Source organism: Vitis vinifera, chromosome 17, assembly GCF_030704535.1.
Source record: "Vitis vinifera cultivar Pinot Noir 40024 chromosome 17, ASM3070453v1".
Lineage (NCBI taxonomy): Eukaryota > Viridiplantae > Streptophyta > Magnoliopsida > Vitales > Vitaceae > Vitis > Vitis vinifera.
Genome location: NC_081821.1, coordinates 798569 through 824981, shown reverse-complemented (window position 1 = coordinate 824981; position 26413 = coordinate 798569). Strand labels below are relative to the sequence as shown.

Below are 26413 nucleotides of genomic sequence, written 5' to 3'. Positions count from 1 at the left end.
AATGAGCTACATTGCAGGCTTACTCCCCAAAGTTTCAGAGAGAATGTCCACAGTTGAGAGGCTTAGCACAACTCAACCTAACCGAAAACTTTCTTAGAGACAAATGTTACAGTATAAGACATGAACTGAGGGAAAAGCAAAAGGTAATTTTGTGGGGTGCTGTCATCTAGAAAACACTAGACAAATCCACGACTCCATAGAGAGTAGTACTGTATATCGTTCTGATTCCATGGTATAGACAAGGAATAAAAAGTTGAATGCAAGTGAAGGGTCTTGCGTAACTGCTGTACTTTTTAATTCAAGAAGCCTGGAATAATGCATTGAATTTGACCTGCTATCTCTATTCAATTCCAACAGTTCAATGCATCGTGTAGTGAAATACCACAAGTCAAATAGGACAGAATCCAAGCTCTGGAGATAAGTTAAAGGCTATTTTTGGGTGGGCGTACAACATTGATTGAATTAGCATAGGAATAATGAGCTCATAAAGTGATCGATGAAAAAAAAAAAAAAAAAGGAGTGGGAGAGAGGTGACTCTTTGTCCATTTCATTGGGGTTTTATCAGAAAGCTGAAAGCCTGACTTTATTAAAGGAATCAAACAAGCTTTCGTATAGGGATTTCGCTATTCTTCCTCTTTGATGAGGTCAAAACATTTTTACTTTCCTAGCATTTCAATGTCAAAGGCTGCTGGCAACAAGTCTGATTTGGGCATCTTCCAGTTTGAGAAAATTCAAGTAGGTTGAGAGAACTTCCATACACTAAATTCATACCATCTATTGGTAGAAAACAAGACTCGTCACAAAGCTAAAAATACTTTAAATAACATTTTGCTTTCACAAAGAAAACTGCATTTTGAAAATATTGGCAATGTTAAACTTTGCATCTCCTGAGAGGCTCAAATAGCTAGGAAGAAATGGTGAGAAGGAGATAAGATCATGCAATGAACATTGTGTTTCACCCTTTGGAAGAGCTAAAGATTAGATTAATTATTCAGTGCACATGCAAGTTGCTTCATCAGTTGGACACTACCAGAGTAAAGCTTTTGCTCCTTTTTTCCCACTCTTTCTTTCCGTTATGTTTTTCCGCTCAAAAGTCCTTTTTCATTCATGAGTGCCATCAAGACACCGAGATCCAAATGATCATTAATGGAAACCAGAATATATTCTTTCATGGGTGCCTTGATAACCGGACATTTGCAAAAATAGAAGAAAAAACCATGCCATGAGGAAAATATAATTGGGGTCAGATAGGAACTAAAATATGAAGCTATTGGAACACTATAAATAGAGGCTTTGAACTGCAAGTTATCATCATTCAATTGCAGAATGTGTATTCAGAGGGAAGGAGGCCTTGTATGAAGATAAAGAGTCTCGTCTGGTAGCCAAGGATGACTTGCCTAAATCCACCAGGTTTCAAAACACTGAATGTAATTATCCACAAAGCGATTCCGTGGTCTTTAGGCAGTCATTCCTTCGGCTAAACTGACCGGCTCTTATCTCTCATGCGAGACCTACTTCTCTTCCTTGGGCAAAAGGTTGATGCCATCCCATTGAATTGGATTTGAAATCTGATAGAGATGAGCCAGCAAGTTGCACAAGCAGGGGATTACTAGGAATGAGAATATATATGGTTGGGGTGCTGAACAGACATTCGGATTCATATAAAAAAAAGGTACATTCTTATCAGGATCATTGCAATCTGGCGTCATATATTTAATATCTGGGAGTTGTATTTATCAACTGATTAGTTCACAGCCCACATGCACATATGGATTTACAGGTTTGTAAAGTTGGTTTGCGAATCATGCTTTTATTATTTTCAACCTATGATCTGAACTAGTGTATTATCCGCGTATCCTTTTCACTGTTGTTTATTTCCACAACTTTCCAGTACTGAGTGATCCATGATCTACAGAGTCAATTTTGTCATGAGGAGCTGTCAATCTTCAAAATTAAAAACAAAATAAGTGTGCGTTCACTTTTCTCTGCTGTATATCGATCTTTGTTGCGATTCAGTTTAATGTTCAAATTCATTTGGCAAGCTATTCATCATAAGGGTGATCATGTTTTGGCACAATATCACATGGGATCAATCTTCTTGTTTTTGTTTCTCTTCCTAGAAGTGCTCGGCAACTAAACAGATCAGTTTAGATCTAACTTGAATCTACGAAGGCCATCAAGTGCAAAAATTAAGTCACTATAAGGTGGTTTTTGTTATTCAAGGAAAGATGATATGAAGATGGAGGGCAGCAAGCATCACAAGATCTAAAACAACACCCTGCCTAAAGAGCGCCAAGGAAAAGGAGCAAGAACAGAAGAAAAGCTTATCCAACACAATTTTCGGCCCTACTATGGTTGGATTTCCTGATTTACCTTGTTTGTATCTTCATATATTTTGTATATCTTGCATGCTATGTCATCCATTCTCTTCACCATTGCATGTCCTTTAGGTAGGAAATCATTCTTTTAAATCCTTTGGAAGAACAATTGGGAAACAAATTTGATAACCTATCCTGATCCAAATCCTATGGCGTCTCGGGTTCCAACAAATTTTTCATTACCTTCTTGGTTTCCTCAAACTTCAGGCATAGATTTTAGCTCACCAATAAATCCACCTCTATTTCCCTTCCCTTAGAACACCCATTGATTAGGGTGTTGCAGGCAACAAATTCCAGGCATAAGATCTCATTCTTCATCACAAAATTTTTATGCTTCGTGACTCTCTTTAAACGTCTAGGCTATGTTTGGTTGCTGAAAAATACTAAGGAAAGAAAATGATGTTTTTGCATTTGGATACCATGAAAAAAAGGTGATGAAAAGGACATTAAGGAAAAGAGGAAACAAAATATTAGGATTTATGTTCCCCTTTTCTTAAAAAGTGGAGAAGGTTTAATGAAAGTGTATGAAAAATTCAATTTTATTTCCCACTACTTTTCCATCAACAACCAAACAAGGAAAAGAATTTATAAATTTTACTTTCCTCCTTTCCTTGTATTTTTTCTCTTTATTTTCCTTCTCTTAAACTCTCCGAGAACCAAACATAGCCCCAGTTTCCTCCATCTCGGAAAATCAAACGTTACCATACCGAATTCCCCAACCTATATTGATGGATTTGATTTTGAGGGTTCTTTGAGATTGTTCCAGCTCAAGAACTCGATGAAAAAGAGCATGATGTGTTAGATTCTTTTAATAAAATGTGCTTGATTCTACACAAAATCGAGGTCCTATACTGTACGGAATCATATGTCAATCCTTGTGATTAAAAAAATCCTAAGAAACATGGAGTTTATGCAATTGCAGCCTGCCTACATCGCATCAACTCCAACTATTCTATTCAAAGCAAACAAATCGAATTTGCAACACAAAATCATTCAATCATAAACTTTTTCAAATAAAATTTCTTGTTGGAGTTTATGCAATTGCAGGCTACCTACATCTCGTCAACTCTAACTATTCTATTCAATGCAAAAAAAAATCGAATTCGAAACACAAAAGCATTCAATCGTAAAATTTAATATTCAACCAAACAAATTAAAATTGGTATTAATAAAATATCTACAACACTGACATTGTGCTTTTAAGATATGTGGTTTTTATTTTAGTTTCGGCTTTGAACTAAAGCCAAAAAATAAAATAAAAAATTCCAAATAAGCCCTAAAAATGATTATCAAATTATTATTCATTTATAAAATATAAATAATGGGATTTTCTAAATGTCTTTTTTTTTTTATTTTAATGCTCGAACGAATATAGATTATCTTTGAAGTGTCGACACTCAGAAGCGACAGATCTTGATTCTTCACTGTCACTGTACAGTGGGAGCTGCGGAGCTGCGGAGCTACAGGAGGGTGGGAGGAGGAGGAGGAGGAGGAGGAGAATGGGGAAAACGACGTCGTCTAGTGGAGGGAAGCAGGGGCTGGGATGGATGGAGTGGCTGAGGGGATGGCTGTATGTGATATACGAGATGCTGTTTCAGAGAATCTCCGCCAGCCATTTGCAGAACCCCTTGCCTTTGCCTCCTCTCCACGATCTCACCTGCATCATCACCGGATCTACCAGCGGAATCGGCCTCCAAATCGCCAGGTCTCTCCCTGTTTGTTTCCCGAGAAAATCACAGAAAGTGAAAATGGAGAATATTTTTTATTTATTTGATCGTCTGTTTCGTTGTTTTTCTAATCCCTAAGCCCTCAACTGAAGCTGCAGTAGGATTAAGTGGTTCTGTCATTGTACCTTTTCCCCCCAAATAAAACCGAGAAACTGTTGCTTAATTGGAATAAAGAAGATTGGTATTCCCTTGTTCAAATCCTAAATCTTGAAACGGCAGTTGGATTGAATACTTCACTCATTGTGTGTATGTTGAACAGACAGTTGGCGGAAGCAGGGGCGCATGTGGTTATGGCGGTGAGAAATTCCAAGGCGGCTAATGATTTGATTCAGAAGTGGCAGAGTGAGTGGTCTGGGAAAGGCCTTCCTCTCAACATTGAGGTACTTTAGTAGCGATTGTTTTTCTATCTAAATTCTGAATAGTATTCAGTTCTAAATTTGTCTAAAATCTGAATAGAAATCAATGCAAAAATAAACTTTTGACTTTTTATAATCAGGCAAAGTTAAAAATAAAAAAAAGAAAGGAAAAAAAGGAAAAAACAGGGCAGTCAAACGTCTTCGTTAAATTCTAGATGCTGCTCTCGATTGTAATACTTTACCTAAATGAAGATTAAAATATACTAGATATTGAGATGCCCCATTTGGGAAACGGTTTGTTGGTTAAGACTCCACCTAATTTTGGAATTAAATAATTTTCCTTTCCCATGATTTTGAATAGTTGTGCATCTTTGCTTGTTGAATATTTGTTATAGTTTCATGCATACTGCTGACTTTTGCATTATCCTTTGTTTCTTTGTAGTGCTAAATGTTTCAATATTTTAATGTTCAGTGTAGCTTCTTAGCTGTGAGATGGCTGACTTACACAAAATTTTGAACTTTTAAGGTGATGGAACTTGATCTCCTCTCCTTGGATTCTGTTGCGAGATTTTGTGAAGCGTGGAATGCGCGATCAGCACCTTTGCATGTTCTTATAAATAATGCGGGAATATTTTCCATTGGAGGTTCTTACATTTTTCATTTTATCCAGAATTTTGCATCTTTTGTGTATTCATGTATAATATAAACAATGTGAATAGTTTTTTCCCTTCTGATCAAACTTGTAGTACTTCACTTTTTTTTTTCCCTTTTGTATTTAGAACCACAAAAATTTTCAAAGGACGGGTATGAAGAACACATGCAAGTGAATCATCTGGCTCCAGCATTGCTTTCAATATTGCTTTTGCCATCCCTTATTAGAGGCTCTCCAAGTCGAATTGTTAATGTGAATTCCGTTGTAAGTTCTGTAACCATCTTATATGTAATTACCTATAAATCAAAATGTGCGTGATCCAATTTTTTGCCAATTATTGGTCATATTTGTATAAAACATTGGAGAATTCCCTCACTACCTCATGAATTTATCAAAAAGTGTCATCTGTTTTCTTGTTGAGTGATGAAAATTTGCATGTGACTGGTTCATCAGTCTTTTTGTTATTGATTTTATAGCCTTTGTCCATTAGCTCACCATGGCAGTTTATACATTGATCCATTAGCTCACCATGACAGTTTACACATTGATCGGATAAAATCACTAATTTTATCTTATCAGTATATATCTTTTATTATGTAAAAACATTATTTGTAGTTAAAATAGTAATTTTAATTGTTCCTAAAATTAAGGGCTGGTGTATTTTTAATACATGAGGCCAGGAGGGGTAACACCAATCATGATTGAAACAAAAAGCAGTTGTTTAATTTCCTCTTTAATTTCTGGAAACGTTTTTGTTTAAACCTTTGTGCAATAATTTAACTTTATGAATTAGGGTCCTTTATTTTGTATTCTATATTTTCATTGATTTTATCTATGAGAGGGCATGTCAATTTCAAAGGGTTGAGTTCAAGTGTTTCACATTGTTTTTATTAACTTTCTATGGTGCCTTTTTTTACATCTTCCTGGAAACCTTTTTTATCTTGATAACCTGCTTCCCTGAATGTTTCATTTGAGAAAAGCCACTTAGGTCTCAGCCTCTCCATCTCGCTTTACCCAACCGTTCACATTATTCTTCCAGATATGCCTTACATAATATAAAGATATCAAGCATTGAAGCATGTTAGGATGATCTTTTTGTCAACCCATTATTGTTTTACTTGGACTGCTTTATTTTTTTCTCGTGAATTCAATTTTTATTACGATAGATTATATAAAATGTTGCACTGCAAAACAATTACCTTATATTCCACATTTGTGGGTATTTTAGTTTCTTCTTTGTGGTGTGGTTTTTATGTTTCCTCTTGGAATTTCATTGCTGAGAAGCATTATAGACCCTTTTAACCTTTTTGCTGTCTTAAAAATTGTTTTTCAAGAGAGAATATCTAAGCCTTACTTTCTGATGACCCAATCACTTTATTTCACACTTTGGGTGGTTTTCTTGTCTAGAGCTGGTTTGAGGTTTCTCTGCGAGCTCGGTTTGTTTTTCCCTTGTTGTTTTAGGCTTCAGGGGCTGCCTCACCCTCCATTTCCTTCACATGTTTTACTATCAATGAGATTCTGTATGGGAGATAAATGCATTGTGTTCTTTCACTTCGAGTAATAATTGATATTGCTGTTAGTAATCATTCTTCAGTGCAAGTGTACATGTGAATTTTTTGTTATCATTTGGGATATGTCCTATGTTACCCGACCTGCATTCTTTGTAAAAATAAGGGGCTATGCTTTAATAATCATCCATAAGCAGTAGTTGATTCATCTTGGTAATTTGTAGATATATGTCATACTTGTTACTGTCTTCTTCCCATACAATTCTAAGAGCAGTTTGTCAATTTTTCTCTATGCAGATGCATTACATTGGCTTTGTTGACACGGAAGATATGAATGTTGTTTCTGGGAAAAGAAAATATACAAGTTTGGTTGGATACTCTAGCAGCAAGCTAGCACAGGTGCACTCAAAAGTTTGGCATATTTAAATCAATAGTTTCTGGGCTTGGGAATGTTTTCTTTCCTTTAGATTGTGGTTGTTTTCATATTTCATTCTGTGAAGAAAATTAATTTTGTTTTCGAACTGAGTTTGGGTTGTCATTTAAAGAAAAAGGATAAAAGGAAAGGTTTGTCATTCATCTCATCCAGGATGATTAGAGGATATATATATATATATATCCCTGTATGTACTTCACAGAACTTTAAAATCTTCTTATGAGAATTTAACATTCAGAAAATGAAAAATAGAGTTGGAAATGTGTTAAATCAAGGTCAGTTTCATGTTGGACACATCCTAAATTCATATTTGTTTATTTTTTTCACTACCTTCATCCACTTCTTTTTTGTCTTTTTGGCTGTGTTCAAGTTCTTGTAGCACTTATATTAGAACCCATAACATGGGTGCATGCATACAAACAAAAATTCAAAAATTTTATGGAATAATTTTTAGTTTCCATCTCTTCTTCAAAAGCCTATGATCATGTGGAGTGGTCGTTTTTGCTTACAGGTATGGAGAAAATGGGGTTTGGGGAGAAGTGGTTAAGGTGGATTAAGTGGTGTTTATCCACAACCAGTTTTTCCATTTTAGTTAACAGAACACTATTGGGTTTTTTTTCAAAGTTCTAGGGGTCTTAAGGCAGAGAGACCCGCTTTCACCTTACCTTTTTGTGATAGCAATGGAAGCCCTCAGCTATCTTTTAACGAGAGCAGTCTGTGGTGGCTTTTTATCAGCTTGTCAAGTAAGGGGTAGAGGAGGTGAAGGGGTCAAGGTCTCCCATCTGCTGTTTGTTGATGATACACTGATTTTTTGTGAGGCGTGGGAGGAGCAAATGACGTTTTTGTGCTGGTTGTTGATGTGGTTTGAGGTAATCTTTGGGTTGAAGGCTAATATGGATAAAAGTGAGTTGATCCTAGTGGGAAGGGTGGAGAATGTGGATGATTTGGCTTGTGATCTGGGCTGCAAGGTGGGAAGTCTACCGTCCACCTACTTGGGAATGCCGCTAGGAGCTCCTTTTAATTCCGTGGTAGCTTGGGATGGTATTGACGAAAGATTTTGAAAAAGATTGGCTATGTTGTGGAAGCGACAATATATCTCTAAGGGCGGGAGAATTACATTGATTCACAGTACTTTGTCCAGTTTGCCTATTTATTTTACGTTCATCCTTCATCTGCCAAGAGTGATTAGAATGAGATTGGAGCAAATTTAGAGGGATATTTTGTGGGGAGGTGGGGCTCTTGAGCGTAAACCTCATTTAGTGAGGTGGTCGACAATTTGTATAGATAAAAGAAAAGGGGTGTTGGAGTTAAGAGTCTTGCTATGCTCAATAAGGCTTTCCTTGGCAAATGGACATAGTGTTTTGCAAATGAAAGAGAGGCTTTTTAGAACCAGGTTATAAGGGGGAAATATGGGGAGGATCGAGGTGGGTGGTGTTCCCATGAGGTTAGGGAGGGGTATGGAGTAGGTTTGTGGAAAGCAATTAGGAAGCTTGGCCACCTTGTTAGCACTAGAATATCTTTTGTGGTGGTAATGGCTGGAGGGTGAGCTTTTGGAAGGATAAGTGGTGTGGAACTTCATCATTGTGCGAATCTTTCCCCTTTTTATTTGCTTTAGCTGCATCCAAAGAGGCATGGGTGAGTGATGTATGGACTGGTTTAGCAAGTGGGGAAAGGGAAGGGGGGGAGGGAGTTGGAACCCTCGTTTCACTAGGCCCTTCGACGATTGAGAGTTGGATGAGGTGGAGAACCTGTTGGGGCGCTTGTGTGGGGAAGGAGTGTTGTTGGATAAGGAAGATAGGGTGAGGTGGTTGGAGTCCAAAGATGACAACTTCTTGGTAAAGTCCCTTTACAAAGTCTTAGAGTCGAACTCATCAGTTTGTTTCCCAATGAAGATAATATGGAACTCTTGTGTGAAGCAAAAAATTATTTTCTTTTCTTGGGAAGCTTCATGGGGAAAAGTTCTAACTTTGGACCAAATTCAGAAGAGGGGGTGGGTCTTAGCAAATAGATGCTTTTTGTGCCAAGCTCATGAAGAGTCTATTAACCATCTTCTTCTCCATTGCGAAAAGACAAGGGAGGTGGAGAAGCTGTTTTTTACCTTGTTCGGTGTGTTTTGAGTGTTCCCTTCATCAGTAAGGGAGACCTTCTTGGGCTGGAATGGAGCTTGGGTGGGCAAAAAGCGCAGGACAGTGTGGAAAGCAGGCCTTTTATGCTTGTTTTGATCAGTTTGGAAGGCTAGAAATAGAATTGCCTTTGACAATCCTTTTAAAGGCCAAAAGCTTCTTTTGTTTATTTACTTTGGTCGGAGACCAAACTGTTTATAAAAGATGGTTTTTTGACGTTAATAGATTTTATTGATTGTGTGGGTTCCTGTTGAAGGAATGACTGTTTTTTGTACATCTTGTTTAGATAGTTTTCTTTTTTGTTTCAGCTGTAAAGGGGTGAGTGTCATTTTCTTGTACATTTTGGGCCGCTATTTTAGCACGTCTTATTAATACAATACCTTTGCTTACTTATCAAAACAAAAAAGTTTCCATCTCTTCTTCAAGTATTTGTTAGAGAGACTGAACATATGGCCATATTCGATAGTCAGGTATGGTATTAGCTATGCCAAATTCAACTTATGTTATATGATTGATCGATCATGTGGCTTATCCCTGTATGGTTGCCTGTAATGGTGAGTGCACATTATGTAATTTTTTTAAACATGCTTGTCAGAATAATGAACATTCAGCATGAATTTGTTTGTATGTTCTTTTTCTCTCTTTTTCTTGTGTTTCAAATAAGGTTGTAAATTTTTTTTATGCTAAAGCATGTATACTTCACATCTCTCTCTCTCTCTCTCTCTCTCTCTCTCTCTTTCTCTCTCCTTGTTTGTTTGTTTGTTTCTTTTTGTTATTTAAATGTTTTCAAACATTTGCTCTGAATTCCAATCATTCTGGCTTGAAACATCATTTACTACTCAAGGCTGCAGTGTGATAAATGGTGAAATGTTACAAGATTTGCTCAAGTATGGATTTAATTGTAAATAATGAACTTGATGCTTAGTGTGGAATATGGATTGCAGGTCCAGTTTAGCAGTGTCCTCCATAAGCGGCTACCTGCTGAAGCTGGTGTTAGTGTAGTATGTGTGTCACCTGGAGTGGTCCAAACAAACGTTGTGAGTGTCTCATTTCCAATTCTTTTATCTTAAAGGATGATAATCAAATACATGTGCTTGTGCAGGTATTTGTGTGTGTTTTTTTGTTTTTCTTTTGTATATATTGATAATCAAATAGATGTGCTTGTGCAGGTTTATGTGTGTTTTTTTTTTGTTTTTTCTTTTGGATCTATATATGCCAAAATCCTTGTATGAATGTGATCAGAAAGGGGAAAAAACAACAACATTCAAAAAGGCTCCTATGCCAGGCTTACCTGATTTTCCTTCTCCTTTGCCAAATGTTGTCCCTATCTTTTGAATGGGTATCTCCAAATTTTTTACTAAGTTACAAATGACTGATTCCCCATCATTCACTCTTAGTTTACTTTCAGTGATGACTCTGATGCTGACCTTGCAGAGTTGTAGATCTTCCGAGTGTTATCAGTGTCTGAATTACACTAGCTTTTATGTAAATTTTTAATAAAAATACATCAGCACATTTTTTTTCCCTCTTATGGTCTTCACTTTGTTAATTCAGGCAAGGGATCTTCCTAGAATTGTTCAAGCCGCTTATCATCTAATACCCTACTTTATCTTCACTCCTCAAGAAGGTGAGTCCTCTTAAGCAATACTTAATCTTTTTATTTCGATTATGAAATTCTATTGCATTCTCAATCTTATAGCATGGGACAAACTCACCTCCTTATGCATGATGAAAGGAGCCACCATTTTTTTAGCAGTGTGTTTAGCCCTTGTAAATGTTTTATTTAATGATAAGGCATTGATACCCTTTTTGCAGGAATACCACACCATCCATATAAGCATATATAAAATAGGAGAAATTTAGCCTCTATCATGGGTATTAGAGTGTTATTCTGTAAAATTTTAAGACATTGGAGAACCATTGTAATTTAGGATTTGTTTGGTGACAAGTTTCAAAAACAGTTCTCAATTGTTTTCAGGAATAAAATTATATTTGGAAACTCAAATATGAAAAACAGTTTTATCGGTTTATTCTCCATGATACAAAAGTTTCCAAAGTATTCTTCGTCTTTTCAATTCTTGCTTGGAACACTCTACCAATGATAACTGAAAACGCCTCAAGTTTGTTATAAAAAAACATGTTTTCAGAACAAATTCTAAAAAAAATTGATTTTTATTAAAAGTTTGTTTTGTTTTAAATAACAGTTACCAAACAAACCCTTAATCACTACTTCACCAATGACGTTTTTGTTAAGCACATAACCTCAATCGGTTACTTCCTCCTATAGCTTCATAATTACTTCAGCTTGTAATGGCTTGTCCCATTAGTGACCTCCTTGGTTAGGTTTTGTGCATAGGCTTATGGTAGGCAAAATAAAGACAAACTAAAAGCCCCCAACAGAAGGGGGCGGAACAGAAAAAATGTGAAGCAAACATTGTGATTGATGCTATGTGCAGGCTCTAGAAGTGCTTTGTTTGCAGCCACTGACCCGCAGATTCCAGAATACTGTGAAATGTTGAAAGCAGACGAGTGGCCTGTCTCTGCTTTCATCTCTCAGGATTGTAATCCAACAAATCCTTCAGAAGAAGCCCACAACATTGAAACTTCTTACAGAGTGTGGGAGAAGACATTGGAGCTGATTGGTCTTCCTCTTGATTCTGTGGAGAGGCTTATAGAAGGAGAAGAAGTTAAATGCCGATACGGGGGTCAGGCGGAGGAGTAGTTCTCATCTCATGGTTAGTATTATTCGTCTCTGTAGGCATTCTCCCAGGTGAGGAACACCGAACACATATGGCTGACTAGCTTTGCTATGTATATCTGGTTGGGTGTCTGTTGAGGAAATCCACTTTTATCAATCACTAAGTTATATTTTCAAATGAAGAAAGAAATAGTGAACAGTTTGAGAAGGAGTTCCATCCATTTTTGGAAAGAAAATGGAATCCCCTGCTTCTAAAGGTTTCTTCTGACTTAGTTGTATGATAAATGGTACTTACTTTTAACACTTGCCCTTTGAAGAATTTGTCAGCTACCAGTATTAAACCATGGTTGTTTCTTTAATCAATCTTCAGTTACAGCCTTTGAAGGTTTGTTTTTTTTTTTTTTTTCTTTCCTTTTTGGGAAAATGCTTTTTCTTTTTTTAGTGAATTACTTATCCCGTCACAAGCATCGGCTCTAATGTAGTGGAATTCCATTTTTCTTATTGCTATTATGCTGAACTGTGTGCATCAAGGGGACTGAACTGAAGCACCTTGTTTTTTTATTTTATTTTATGGTTTTTTACTTTTGTACTGAAGGATCAAAAGATGGATGGTCTGATTTTTTCGAAAATATTAGAAATATTGAAGAGAAATTTGGAAAAGGACGGAAATCTAGGAAAGGTGGAAATCATTACAGTTCCTAGAAATGTTGTAAAGATAATTTCAAAAAGTTATAAAATAAGTAACTGTAATATTATATTTATTGGTTATTTTAAAATAATAATATATGTCTTATAAAAGAATAATGTTTAACCGCATTTGGAAGTTATTTTAAAAGCTGTTTTTAGTGTTAGACTGATAAAATTTTTTAAGTATTAGAAATATTAAAAGCGGGTTTCTTAAAATAACTATCAATCGGATTTTTAATGTTAAAATGATGATAAGAGGGAAGCTATTTTCTGAGTCATTTTGAAACAATTCTAGAAGACGTGAAAAAAAAATATTATTGTAAAGCACTATCATAAAATTAAGTATATGCGTAAATATTCTTAGTTGAAAACTATTTGATGTGTCACTGATAAGAATTAATTATTTGCTTACCAGTTTCTATCAGTATATACAATTTTATGCTTTCTATATTTTTTTTCTTTTTATGGAAAATCAAATTAAAATAATAATTTTATTCATTTGATTTATTTTATAAAAAAATATAATAAATATGGGTTTGTTGGACAATATTTTTCAAAATAATTGTCAAAAAATAATTTTTAAAAATAGTTTTTAAAAACTGTTTCAATAGTTTTAATAATTCAAATAGGTAAAATAGTTATATCCTCTTGTCCTCGTAATTTATAACACACTCATGTACGTATAAAAGTTTTCAAAATACTTTTTATATTTTTAATTATATCACTTAAAACTCTATAAAAAAAACACTTAAAATTTCCGTAAATTTATTTATAAAAATAAATTATTTTCAATTATTTTTAAGTTTTTTAAAAGTAAATTATTTTTATAAATAAAGTTACGGTATTTTCAAGTGTTTTATTTATAGAGTATTATAAGAAATAATTAAAAATATGGAAAAAATTTTGAAAATTTTTGAGTTATGAATTAATAAATATTACTTTTATTGAAAAATTGTCTTTTATATTTTAATTCTAAAAATTCTTATTTGCGGATAATGCTAAATCTTTAAATTGGACTCAATCAAGATTCAAGAATACAGTGTGCCGAACAGCAGTCGGCACAAAGGCCCGAAACTGATTAAACTGTGGGCTTTTTGATTTTCCAAACTGGGGGCCCACATATAGTGGCCTCTTTCTCTCCCTTCTCTCTTCCCTCTCTCATGAAAATTCTCCAATTGCGTTCGTGAATAATTTCTGGATTACAGATCTGGAGCTTTGAATGAAGTGATTGATCGAAATGATTACCATTCCATATTTGACCGCCTTGACCACTCTCTTCAGCTATGGATTGCTCTTCGCCTTCGGTCAGTTTCGAGACTTTTTCAGAAAGATCTTTGATTGGTGGAAAGCCAGCAATCTTCAGGTCCATTTCTTATTTTTATTTTGTATTTTTTGGTTTTTTATTTTGTTAATCTTTTGGTAATTTAATTTTCTGAGATTATTGTTGTTATTGTTGCTGATGTTGTTGCGGTTTTTTAGGGTTACGCGCCGATCTGCTTAGGGCTTGAGGATTTCTACATTCGCAGGCTGTATCTTCGTATTCAGGTGTTTGATTGCAAGGAATTTTGATGTTCGCTTTTTTTCGATGATTACGGAGAAAATTGGGAGGAAATTAACGAAACATGAAATTTTGTTGGATTCCTGAGTTTTTGGTGGAAATTTGCGGGAAAGTGGAAGGGAGTCGTGTTTTGTGTCAGTTGGTTTGGTGGAATACAACATTTTGCAAATATGGCAAAGGAAGAAAAGTTTTTGTGCGAGGAAAAGGCAATTTTGTTTGGTTACAAAAGCAAATTTTTGGATTTGACTATGAACTTTTTACTCCAAATCTAACTTTTTTGGGATTTTTGCATTTGGTTTTGTTTTTTCTGGGATGGTAGCTAAAGATCCTAAATATGTTTTAGTGTTTTTCGTGTTTGACTGCTAAATTGATGTTTTGATTGATCGGATGCATGATTCAGCAGCTCAAATTTGTAACTAATATTCCATATGTTGATGAATATCCAGGACTGTTTTGGCCGGCCAATATCGAGTGCTCCAGATGCTTGGTTTGATGTAGTTGAAAGGTTCTCCAATGACAATAACAAGACACTAAAGTGAGTGTATAGATGCTTTTCAATTACTGTGGTTTGGTTTTAACCTTAGTCTCTGGCATTGTCATTGTGTAATAAAGGGCTTAGTATGCTGCATGGAGGAGTTAATAAAGTTTTTGTATGGTTGCTTGTTGGGAGTCTCTTGGATTTTGACTCAACCTGAAATATTTGGTGGATCAATTGATTTGGTTCAATCTCATGCAGACGAACCACAAAGATAAGTAAGTGTCTTAACTTGGGGTCATACAATTACCTTGGATTTGCCGCATCAGATGAATTCTGCACACCACGTGTAATCGAGTCTTTGAAGAGGTTTTCCCCAGGTACCTGTAGCACCCGTGTTGATGGAGGTATGTTTTTTTCTTCGCCCCCTTTTTCCTCAAGGTAGTCCGTTTTCATGAACATGGGTATCTATTAACTAAAAAATATATGATCAGGCACCACAACATTGCATAAAGAAGTGGAGGAATGTGTTGCAAACTTTGTTGGAAAGCCTGCTGCAATAGTCTTTGGCATGGGCTATGTGACAAACTCTGCTATCCTTCCGGTCCTGATTGGGAAGGTATTCAGTTATTTAAATTGATATTGTCTATATTGTACAAGGCTTATGTAATGCATGGGCATTGAATTCTTTATTCAATGTGAAATTCTTCTTTCATTGTGATGATTCACAGGGGGGGTTGATAATTAGTGATTCTTTGAACCACAACTCCATTGTCAATGGTGCTCGAGGATCAGGAGCTACCGTTCGAGTTTTCCAACACAATAGTATGTTGATATTGCATTTGTTTTTTTGGAGTAAATTTACCCTATGAAACATACATTTGAGTGTTCTTATGGATATGGTTCTATGTCATCTTTCTTATAGTACCATCTCACTTGGAGAAAGTTTTGAGAGAACAAATTGCTGAGGGACAACCCCGGACACATAGACCATGGAAGAAGATAATTGTTGTTGTGGAAGGAATATATAGCATGGAAGGGGAACTCTGCAAACTCCCAGAGATTGTTGCAATCTGCAAGAAATATAAGGTTGGGGATCTGTTAGATGGTATCTTTTGCTTTCTCGTGTTTTAAACATTAGAAGCAATCCCAAATGAAAAGGCTTGATATGCTGCATAAGTGAAGCTTTAGATAAATTATTTTTCTTCTCCTTCTTTTGGTTTTCAAGGTCTGCTCTTCTACTCAAAAGAACTTGCAATCCAGTGGTGCATGCTACAGATATGCTAGCATGACTTATAAGGTGTTTTATTTGTGTGTGTCTTGAGTGTGGGCAGATGCTTCTTCTAAACTTTCATGTATAATTATGGTGGACAAAAGCTTTCGATGATTCATCTTGTTCTTTGTTTCTTAGCTCTGTTTTCTCTTTGATGCATCTTAACTTAGGGCCTCTATTTTCATTTTTCATAAATATTTTTGTTTGTCATTTTTCTATCTTTCTATTTGGTGTAGGCATATGTTTACTTGGATGAGGCACACAGTATTGGAGCAGTTGGGAAAACAGGAAGAGGTGTCTGTGAGCTCTTAGGTGTGGATACCGCTGATGTGGATATTATGATGGGAACTTTCACAAAATCTTTTGGATCATGTGGTGGTTATATTGCTGGATCCAAGGTTTGTTTGTTGTATGTTTTCTTGGTTCTACCATTGAATTTGTTAAATAATGAATGTGAATTCGGACATCATGGGGCATATTTGTCATCATCAACTCATATTTCTCTTTGGCTTCAATTTGAACTAAAACAAAGCAATAAGTTAGTTAATAGAGAACCCCCATGTAACATCATTGTTTACTTGTTTTTAAGGTTCCCTAAACTGAGAAACCATATTACAGATCTGAGCTATTCTTTTGTGGGTAACTTCTTTTTTTAAAAAAAAAAATTATGTGGAGCGATATATGGTGTCAAGCCTAGAACCTCACCATCCTCACCCCAATTTGTTGCCACCTAAGCCAGGCTTCAGGGGCTTATTACGGATCTCAGTTAGTATTCCGGATGAATGTGCTTTAAACTCGTTGTTCAACGAGGTGAATTGTGGGCATTTTCTAATATTGAGTCTGTTGTAGGAAGCTGTAATACTTGACTTGTTCATTGCTTGTGCTTAGCTCTGGTTCCAGGTTTTAAATTTAAACCAGGTTGCGTTGGTTTGGGAAGGCGACTGGTTGAGGTTTTACAGGGCTACTTTACCTAAATACAATAACCAGGGTGATGGACTGAATGTTCCTTTGGTGGCCAAGTGAAATGATTTGTGCATTTTTCACAATTCTAAAGCACCCTACCTAATGTTGGTGTATTGGTTGAAATTGATGAGTTGATGCACAAAGTTGGTGTGAGGCTGGAATTTGTTGACAATGATTGATCTTAGATCTGTCATTAACATACATCTTTTCATACTATAAGCATCAAGGTTACCTGTGTAGCTCGGTTTCATCTCTTGAAGTGGCAGGCATCATTCTGTGTACTTCAGTTCCTTCATCTTTATATAGATGTTGTGGTTTTATTTCTTTGGATAGCCAACATGTATACAGATGGTTATGGTGCCGTTTCATGCACATATGAAGCGACAACTGCACTGCATCTCTTATCTTCTTTTTATTCTATTTCTGTGACACTAATAGGAGAATTCAACTATTGGAACGAGTTATTAATCCTGGTTGTTCATCTTAAGTGATTAAAATGTTCTTGCTATTTCAGGAGCTGATTCAATATCTAAAGTACACTTGTCCTGCTCATCTATATGCAACCTCAATATCACCACCAGCTGCACAACAGATTATATCTTCCATCAAGGTTATTCTTGGAGAAGATGGCTCTAGTAGAGGTTCACCCTCTTCTATATTTCACCATTTATGGTGGCTCATGCAGCTCTGCAAACCTAGATCTTGAGCTTATTTGCTTATTGTTTGATCTGCTTTTGTTTAAATATTAGGGGCTCAGAAATTGGCACGAATACGTGAGAACAGTAACTTTTTCAGATCAGAACTGCAGAAGATGGGCTTTGAGGTTCTTGGAGATAATGATTCTCCTGTAATGCCAATAATGCTTTACAATCCAGCCAAAATTCCTGCCTTTTCGCGGGAGTGTCTCAAACAGAATGTAAGCTTTATCTTTAATTTCTATACATTCACCATTCATGTCTTTTCATTCTTGATTAAAGTAGCTGCAATACAGAGATTCCAAGTCATTCATTTGTATAGCACTGCTCATTAATCTCCAGTTCAAGTTCACTTGTGTGGCTAGTATTGACAAGTTATGCTGTTCCAGGTTGCTGTTGTGACAGTTGCTTTTCCAGCTACTCCACTTCTTTTGGCCAGGGCACGGATCTGCATTTCTGCTTCTCATACCAGGGAAGACCTGATTAAAGGCTTAGAGGTTGTTGTTTTATCTGCCTATTTGGAATTTATATTTCTTGTGTTTCCTCCATTAATATATTTTGCCCCCGTTCTCTGGCCCTAGTCCCCTACACTGATGATAACACGCACTTCCTCTAACTGACCAACCTATTGAGATCATATGCGAACCAATGCACTACTACCTCTGTGACACCTCAGGAGCATGACATTGCAATTCCTTTGGGAACTGTAATCCTCTTTGAAGACTGCAAGCAAATTCCCAGAAAAACAAATATATTCATTGGAAATACTATGAATCAAAATAAACTTGTTTTTAGATGATGCACTTTATTGGACCTATTTGGAATCCGTGATTTTTTTACATTATTGTGATTATCACCATTAAAGTCAAAATATTTCATTTCACCAAATTGTTTATTTTTTATTTTTCCAAATAATGATAGATTTCATGTAGCATATGGACAGTCATGGAACATATTATAACTGAACACCCAAGACTTATGCCCAAATTCTGTTCAAAAGGAATCTGGTTGAGTGGTACGAGTAAACAAAAACAATGTCATGGATGGAAAATTCAGAATCATACGATGCTGCTATATGCTGTGTTCTTAGTTCTGCTTCACTATTTAATAATAATGTGTACACACAAAAATACTCCATTGACACAGAATTTTGGTAGTGTGGTTGTAACCAATTTTCTTATTGGACCTTCTGGTTTTTGTCAGGTTATCAGCCGAGTTGGTGACCTAGTGGCCATAAAGTATTTCCCTGCTGAGCCCAGGAAGCAACAGCTGGAGGAAGGCAGAGTGAAACTGGAGTGAAAGATTAAGAAAACAGTGGGGTGCAACTGTTTAGCCTCCGAAAGGAGATCTAGCTTTGATCTAACTACTGGTAAAATATCATTATCAGCTTTGATGTTTGTCATTCTTTTTTTAAAAACGAAGACAGAAAAGATCGGGGACTATCTGTCTTTGTTATCTATTCATATGGGTTTTGAGAGTTCCTCCTTGTTAATATCATTACCCTTCAAAGGTGAACCTTTGCAGTGTCTTTTCTAGGTCTGGAAGCTATGTGTTTTACCATGAGATTTTGATCTTTGTATGTAAAATTGCTGCTATAATTCCTTCAATATGATTATGTAATCTGTTTTTTGATAATTTTATATTAGGGGTTTCTTTTGAAATTTCTCCAGGATGCAACTTCTAGGAGAAAATAAATTGGCTTCATTGATTCATGATAGTGAAGATTTTGAAATTTTCTTTTTTTTTTATAGGTAAATAAGAGATTGTATTAGAAAAAGCTTAGAAGAGGCCAAAAGAGTACCGCAAGCAACGTCCAAGAAGCTAGGTAAAAAGAAAGAAGAAAACCTTTCTCCTATTTACACAAAAGCCACTCTATAATTGGCTTCATTGATTCATTATAGTGAAGAGTGGCTTAGATTTTTCTAGTCAGTAGTAATAGATAGAGATGGAAGTGGGTTTCTGTAATAGGAAGCCACAAAGTGGGTTGGTGCCCGGTGGGTTGGTGGGGAAAGGTTCAAACCTGCTTCTTTAAGATTGTACAGGCGCCACAGTAATAAATATCGAATAATAATAATAAATACAACTGATGCATATTTTCTGAGGTTTTAGCAACAGCTGGCAGTAAAAGTTGAAACAAGTGGTGAAACGGGCTTGAATTCAAGCAAAAAAAAAATAAAAAAAATGGTGGATTGAATGGGAGAGGAGCGAAAACAGTGGCTGCAGGCTGACTGCAGCGACATCTCATGATGATTCAGAGATGCCAGATTTTGCAGTGACATCTCATTATAATTTGATTTCATTTTTTTTAATTTTCTATTAGGTGGTGTTTGTTTTTTTGGCTTTTTGCTGAAAACCATTTAGTTTTAGAATTTAGGTTGTTTGTTTTTTTACTTTTTCATGACTTATTATAAACTTTTTACTAAATAGAAAAAACCAGAATATGTGGCTTTTTCTAAATAGAAAAAATAACACAATGATTTTTTTTACTTTTTAATACTTAATAAAAATAAAATACTATAAAAACAAACAACCTAATATTTAATACTATTAAGTATTAAAGTTCTATTTAGAATTAAGTAAAAAAACAAACGCCACCTAAGTTTTTACTTTCATTTAATGATTTAAATTTCACATATTTTCAATAACTTCCATAAGTATATTAAAAAAATTATTTCAATTATTTAATTATTAAATAAAAGAGTTAAAACAAATGGAATAAATTTAAAATAACAAAAAAAATATCATTTATTTACTTTAAAACTATTTATTTATTTTCCTTCTATTTTCTTTTCTCGTATTTTCTCAAAAACCAAACATACTTTAGAAACCAAAATGAGCATGTGAAATTATAACATTGCCCTCATCTTCTTTACTTCAAAACAACAATTCTAATCCCATCCTCCGCTTTTCTCTTGACGCCTTCCTGCTTCAATTTCTTCTTACCCAGGCCCATGACCATGGCATCTGCTTCTCTTTCTCTCTCTGAATTTAATTAAAGTGAGGAGGAAGAAAAAACAAATGGGAAAGAAAAAAAAATTGACGATCAGAAGGAAGAAGGGAAGATGGAATTGATGATTAGGAGGATATTGGGTTGGACGGTGTGGAACCGTAAGATTATGATTTTGCTTCCTAAAAATGTGGGCTGTCTCCATCTTAATCGAATCCCATTATGCAAATGTTTCAATTAAAAGTACACACACGAGTCACCCACGGTTCTGGTACCCTCCTGTACCAAGATTTCCTTTTCGGATGGAACAAGTTGAGCTACTCTCAATCATTTCTAAAGCAATCTCAAATAGGTCACATAAACAGCATTCAAAGCGAGTAGAATATGACTCTTTGATTTGGGAGGATATGTAAATAATTGAATTGGCATCTTCCTAAAAAAATAACTAGAATATAAGGTGATATTTATTTTTTTACTTAACTCTAAATAGAATTTTAATACTTAATAATATTAAATATTATATTATTTATTTTTATAATATTTTATTTATATTAAACATTTAAAAAGTAAAGAAAAATTAACTTTTTCTACTTAACAAAAAGTTTATAATAAGTTATAAAAAAGTAAAAAAAAACAAACAATCTAAAGTCTGAAAGCAAATTATTTTCAACCAAAAACTAAAAAATCTAAAGTCTGAAAGCAAATTGTTTTCAACCAAAAACTAAAAAAACAAACACTCTCTGAGTGTCCCAATTTGGATGATGAATAGATAACCATGTTCATTGGAAGAACACAAGCCTACCATAACACAACCAGGATCAATTCAGTGGCTTTGGAATGGGGGTCGGGGTGGGGGTGAGTGATGAACTAACCTACTACCCCACCCTAGGATACTTGTTTTGGCCTCATCGCAACAGCTCGTGGATCTTACCTTCTTCATCGTTCAGCTATGCAAAAGACAATGTGTTTGGGCCTCATCGCAACAGCTCGTGGATCTTACCTTCTTCATCGTTCAGCTATGTAAAAGACAATGTGTTTAGGCCTCATCAGAACAGCTCGTGGATCTTACCTTCTTCATTGTTCAGCTATGAAAAAGACAATGTATGTTCTGTTAACTCTGAGATCACCATCTTTGTCATTTAGCCATTAATCAGTAGCATATTGTTAAATCTCTCCACAACTAGATAGCTAATATCTTCCTAGTGTTCAACCTCTTCTTACATCTTCCTATAACCAAAATCACATACACAAAATACAAATTCTAACCCTAAGTGATATTGTAAACGTGTTGGCCTCTTCTCAAAGTTGATCTGTAATCCAGATTACATTAATCCGAAGTATCTTAGCACCCTTGAAAGATCAGTGGCATATAGAAACACAAGGGTAAGTGAGAAATTGAGCTAAAAGTTACACCTAATGGAGCTCCTTCTACTTTCCATCGGTACTGATCAACTGAGCTCCACTATATTCACAAGTAAAGAGTGCCTCGGACCATATCGGTAAAGACAAAGAATGGCCCCCCTCCATCTCAACAGGCCTCATCAACTGGGAAAGATGGTCCAGAAAAAATGTCTCAGAGCTGGGACTTAGAACCTCCTCAACTAAGAACAGACACAAAGAATGAACTGCTAATGCAGGTACCAAGATGCAGCAACAACTGATCTAACAAAGTGAGGTAACACCCCATAAACTAATCATGAACCATTCCGTAAAAAGACAGATATGAAGTTCAGAATAAGCAAGCTGTCTACCCCATTAATGTCGTTAAAATTATAATACAAACTTTACCAAACACATTAAGTGAAGCAACCGAAATCAAGTACACAGTTTGCTGGAGATTCATCAACAACTTGGAACAACAAATGGCAGGATCAGCAATAGCTAAATAATAACATGAATTTAAATGAAGACCATGCAATGACAACATCTATATCTCAACGGATTCTCTTGGTATTTCCTCATTGTAGTCTGACAATAAAAAATTTCTAGAACTACTTCAGCAAATTGCAGTAGTGGACCGAAATGTATATGTGACAAAAACAAAAACATTAGGAAAAAGAGCAATTCCATTCCAAGACTACTAGATTAGATTGAGAGAAAATATACCAAAAGCTCAAACCCCTTTTGATTTCCATGGCTGAGTTTTTCTGGTCATTACATTCACTGACTGATAAAGAAAACTCATGAAAACCCCTTGTTTAGCTTCTGAATTGCACAGTACATTTTACGTCTCGACCCAACCGCATTTATTCCCATGTCCTTGAGATCTTCCAATGTCAACATTGGCAATACCTGCTCATCCACCTCATGGATCTCAAACACCGGCGCATACCGCCCTAACCCCAATTCATTCAGCCAGTCTCTAACCCCATCTTCTCTGGACTGACACCGCCCCCTCCCACTATTCCCATTCCTATCTGCATTCCAGTTTCTGGCATCTGTATCGGATGGGCCCTCTAATTCTACCCCCTCATGGTCCCTGCCCTCTGAAACCCTAGTCCGCATGGGCCTCCTCTGCCCATGAAACAGGACCTCCCTGTCATTCCCATGGTCAACTGCCATGTTCTCCAGAGAATGAATTGGGCTTTGCTCCTTCAATGGGCTATCAGAATCCTCGTTTTCGAAATCCCTAAACCCATCATCCACGTCTTCGCCTCCGCTGAACTTCTCATCCCCTTCGCCGCCTCCGCCTCCGCCACCCCCGCCACCTCCTTCGTCCACCTTGGAGACCCAATTCGATCTCACCCGCTTCGTCGCGGGGCCTCGCTTCTTCGAATCCTTCACTTTCCAACTCCCAATCGCAACAGAATCCAAGTTGCCCTCCTTATCCTCACCCTCTAGGGCTTCGCTGAACTCACCCCCACCAGTGCTCAAATTCATCAAAGGCCGAGTCTTTGAGGCCTTACCTATATTCCCAGACTCCTTCCTGTACTTGGCATCGCTCTCCATTGGAAGCTTCCACTGCTTGTTGCTCCGCCGATTCACATGCGAATCGTACGGCTGATCCCCGATATCCCCCAATCGGACGCTTGGCCTCCTCTGTCGCTTCCCCCCAATATTCTCCGACGAAACCCCCGCCGCCGCTCCGCCGTTGATCTGACCCTCCGGTGGCTGCAACTCCGCCATTGGACCAGCCAAAAAAGTCGCTCTCTAGGGTTTGGATTAAAAATGGAAAAAAAAAAAAAGGGACTCAAAATTTCTAGGGTTTACAGAAGGAAAAAGAAACGAAAAAAGCCCTGATTTTTAGAGAGAGAAAGAGAGAGTGAAGTGAAGAAGTGAGGACAGAGAGAGAGAAGGGGATCGAGGGTTTAGTGAGAGTTGGGTGGTGACCACGTGTCCCGGTGGTGGGAGGGAGAGGGGAAGGAGTAGCCACCCTCCACGCGCTGCTGGAGAGCGTGGCATAACTTCCAATGATGTGGGAAACCATGATGAGTGCCTCTATTTTTGGCATTTTTTCTGTTTAAAAACTTTCATTTTTAAATAATTTTATTATAAATAATTTTAATCACAAAAATATTCATCCTACATGAAAAATCTTTACATATTTAATAAAATTTTTATAATATTAATATTTTTATTTATTTTTTTAATTCTTTACGTTGTTTAATTACCTTAAAAAAAAAAAAAAGGTTGCAGATAGTGTACAAAGTGTAAATAGCGAGCAAAAAGCTCAAAACAAAAAGAAAATAAGGAGGGTGGATAAGATGTGTAGCGTACGACAACAAGTGGCAAGATAACTAGCAGGGGTTGGGGATTGGGGATTGGGGATTGTGATGATGTCGGAAAAAAAAAACATTCAACGATGGTGATGGCGAGTCATAATTATGGTCAATGAAAAAATATTTGACAAATCTTCCCTTTGGTTTAAGATAAGATCGTTTTCCTCAACTCACCTGCTACCTATTCATAATCAATGTTATCGTAATTGGAACCATCATTCAAATGAGTTATTACCTCACGGTTCCATGATCTGATGGTTAAACCATCATGATATCCCATCCTAAATATATAATTTATATACTATTAAAATTAAATGATAATATAAATATACTAATATAATAAGTTTTATTCAATTAAACATGATAATATTTTACTATAAAAATATATTTAAGGTGAAAAGAAAATTTTAATATTTAATTTTATCTCTATTTATTTTATTATTTTGAACTTTAAAAAACTATTATATTATTTTTATAGATGCTAAGAAAATCTCACATAAAAAATATACAAACTATATTCTTCGTATAAATAATTTGTTTAGAAAAATTGATAATTTAATATGGTATCAAAACTTGGTTTACCAAGAGGTTTCGTTTTATTTGATTCATTCTCTTTGTAGTTTGTATTTCTTGTATTTGTTTTGTTATATATGAATCTAAGTATGATATGCATGTTGAATTAAAATCTTACAAGTTTAAACTTTTAGAAAAATTGGTAATTTAACAGATACTTTAAAATAATAAAGGTTTTTGATAAAATTTCAAATTAATAAGATCGAGTATATTTAGTCAAAACCTTAAAGGAGTTAAATGAAATTAACTGCGTATAATTTTATATTTAAAAAATTAAATATAAATGAACATTTGCAAAATGGTAGAGAAAGTGCAGAAGGTTCAATTACAAACTTTAACAAGATAATGCAAGCTTCTTCAAATGGAAAAAGAAAAAAGAGATTTCGATTATTTTTCGCGAACATTAGCTTTTGTCAATCAAATGAAATCTAATGGTGAAAATGTTTCACACCTCCAAGTTAAAAAGAAATTCTTCAAATCTTAACCATGCTATTCAAGTATGAGGTAAGAGCAGTTGAAGAGTTGAAAGGCCTTAAGTGAAAGGTCCCAAATTGGTATGTAAGAAACACTATTAAGGTAAGTAAATCTTAGAAAAGAAAAAGAAGAGTCTCAAAATAATTCTAAATCAAATAAGAAATGTTAGAATTGGCAGAATGGAGGAAAGAAAATTCTAAATCAAGCCAAAAAAGAGGAAGAGGTAATACTTCAACTCAAAGAAATAATAAATCTCATATCCAGTGCTATAACTACAAAAAAAAAAAAAATGGTCATTACAAGTTAGAATGTAGGACTAGGAGATAAAATGAGAGGAATTTACAAGCTAATGTTATAGAAGGTAAAGGTGAAAATTAAAAAACATTGCCATTAGCTTGTAACGCTGGAAAGAATAAAAACAAAACTACATGGTTTTTTAATATAGGCTACAATAATCATCTATGTAGTAGGAAAGATATGTTTTCTGAATTGGATGAAACTTTTAATTTAGAGGTAAAATTTGGGAATGACACATTAGTACCGATTAGGGATAAAGGTAAGATTTTCATTAAATAGAGAAGTCGATCTCTTTCAAGACAAGATTAATGGTAAAAGGCTACAAGCAAAAGCTATGTATTGATTATTTTGAAATATTTGCACTTGTTGATAGACTTGATACTATTCATATGATTATCTCTCTTACTATACAAAACAATTGGAAAATTTTTTCAAATGGATAAAGAAAAAGAGGTTTATATTAAATAACCTCAAAGATATGTGATAAAAGGGGATGAAAAAAAGGCCTTATAAGTTAAAAAAAAATGCCTTACATGGATTGAAGACCAAGAGCATGGTGCACATATATTGATACATATTTCATGAAGCATGAATTTCAAAGATGTCTTTATGAATACACTTTATATATCAAATCTAATATGCAAGGTCACATTTTTATTATGTGTTTATATATGGATAATTTAATTATCACTAGTAATAATTTAAAGATGATTGCATGATTAAAAGAAATGACGATTAGTTAGTTTAAGATGATAGACATGAGATTGATGTCCAATTTTATCGGGATTGAAGTAATTCAAGTAGTCTTAAAAAATTCAAGGAGCCATGCAATCCTATTATAACTCTAGTTGAAAAAAGATTGAAATTAGGAAAAAAA

General features: G+C 35.4%; 3 protein-coding genes and 1 non-coding gene across 13 annotated transcripts; 3 read left to right on the top strand and 1 right to left on the bottom strand.

Moving 5' to 3' along the window:
- Nucleotides 1-1014: 1014 nt before the first annotated feature.
- Nucleotides 1015-12253, top strand: LOC100254267 (dehydrogenase/reductase SDR family member FEY). Of its 9 annotated transcripts, XM_059733917.1 has the most exons (11): nucleotides 1015-1672; nucleotides 1916-1969; nucleotides 2124-2354; nucleotides 3817-4083; nucleotides 4365-4485; nucleotides 4988-5105; nucleotides 5241-5377; nucleotides 6919-7020; nucleotides 10122-10214; nucleotides 10732-10804; nucleotides 11634-12253. In XM_059733917.1, exons 4-11 carry the CDS (start codon nucleotides 3878-3880, stop codon nucleotides 11897-11899), a joined length of 1116 nt encoding a protein of 371 aa, XP_059589900.1. In that variant the 5' UTR covers nucleotides 1015-1672; nucleotides 1916-1969; nucleotides 2124-2354; nucleotides 3817-3877; the 3' UTR covers nucleotides 11900-12253. The 9 variants fall into 9 exon arrangements, with proteins under 9 accessions (XP_059589900.1, XP_059589906.1, XP_059589904.1 ...); XM_059733923.1 differs by lacking the exon at nucleotides 1916-1969; XM_059733921.1 differs by lacking the exon at nucleotides 1916-1969 and having other exon boundaries at nucleotides 3754-4083.
- MIR169X (microRNA MIR169x) lies at nucleotides 1369-1493 on the top strand. Its single transcript, NR_127839.1, has one exon. It is a non-coding gene; the product is annotated as a microRNA MIR169x (primary transcript).
- Nucleotides 12254-13580: 1327 nt separating the features above from the next.
- LOC100249169 (long chain base biosynthesis protein 2a) lies at nucleotides 13581-19638 on the top strand. Of its 2 annotated transcripts, XR_788107.3 has the most exons (13): nucleotides 13602-13925; nucleotides 14042-14107; nucleotides 14567-14655; nucleotides 14857-15002; nucleotides 15090-15214; nucleotides 15327-15420; nucleotides 15521-15684; nucleotides 16105-16266; nucleotides 17346-17472; nucleotides 17581-17747; nucleotides 17916-18023; nucleotides 18730-18895; nucleotides 19278-19638. XR_788107.3 is itself a non-coding variant. In XM_002284373.4 (12 exons), exons 1-12 carry the CDS (start codon nucleotides 13800-13802, stop codon nucleotides 18823-18825), a joined length of 1470 nt encoding a protein of 489 aa, XP_002284409.1. In that variant the 5' UTR covers nucleotides 13581-13799; the 3' UTR covers nucleotides 18826-19166. The 2 variants fall into 2 exon arrangements, 1 of the variants encoding a protein (XP_002284409.1); XM_002284373.4 differs by lacking the exon at nucleotides 19278-19638 and having other exon boundaries at nucleotides 13581-13925; nucleotides 18730-19166.
- Nucleotides 19639-22403: 2765 nt separating this feature from the next.
- LOC100245808 (uncharacterized) lies at nucleotides 22404-23877 on the bottom strand. Its single transcript, XM_002280713.4, has one exon. It carries the CDS (start codon nucleotides 23597-23599, stop codon nucleotides 22655-22657), a length of 945 nt encoding a protein of 314 aa, XP_002280749.1. The 5' UTR covers nucleotides 23600-23877; the 3' UTR covers nucleotides 22404-22654.
- Nucleotides 23878-26413: the final 2536 nt, after the last annotated feature.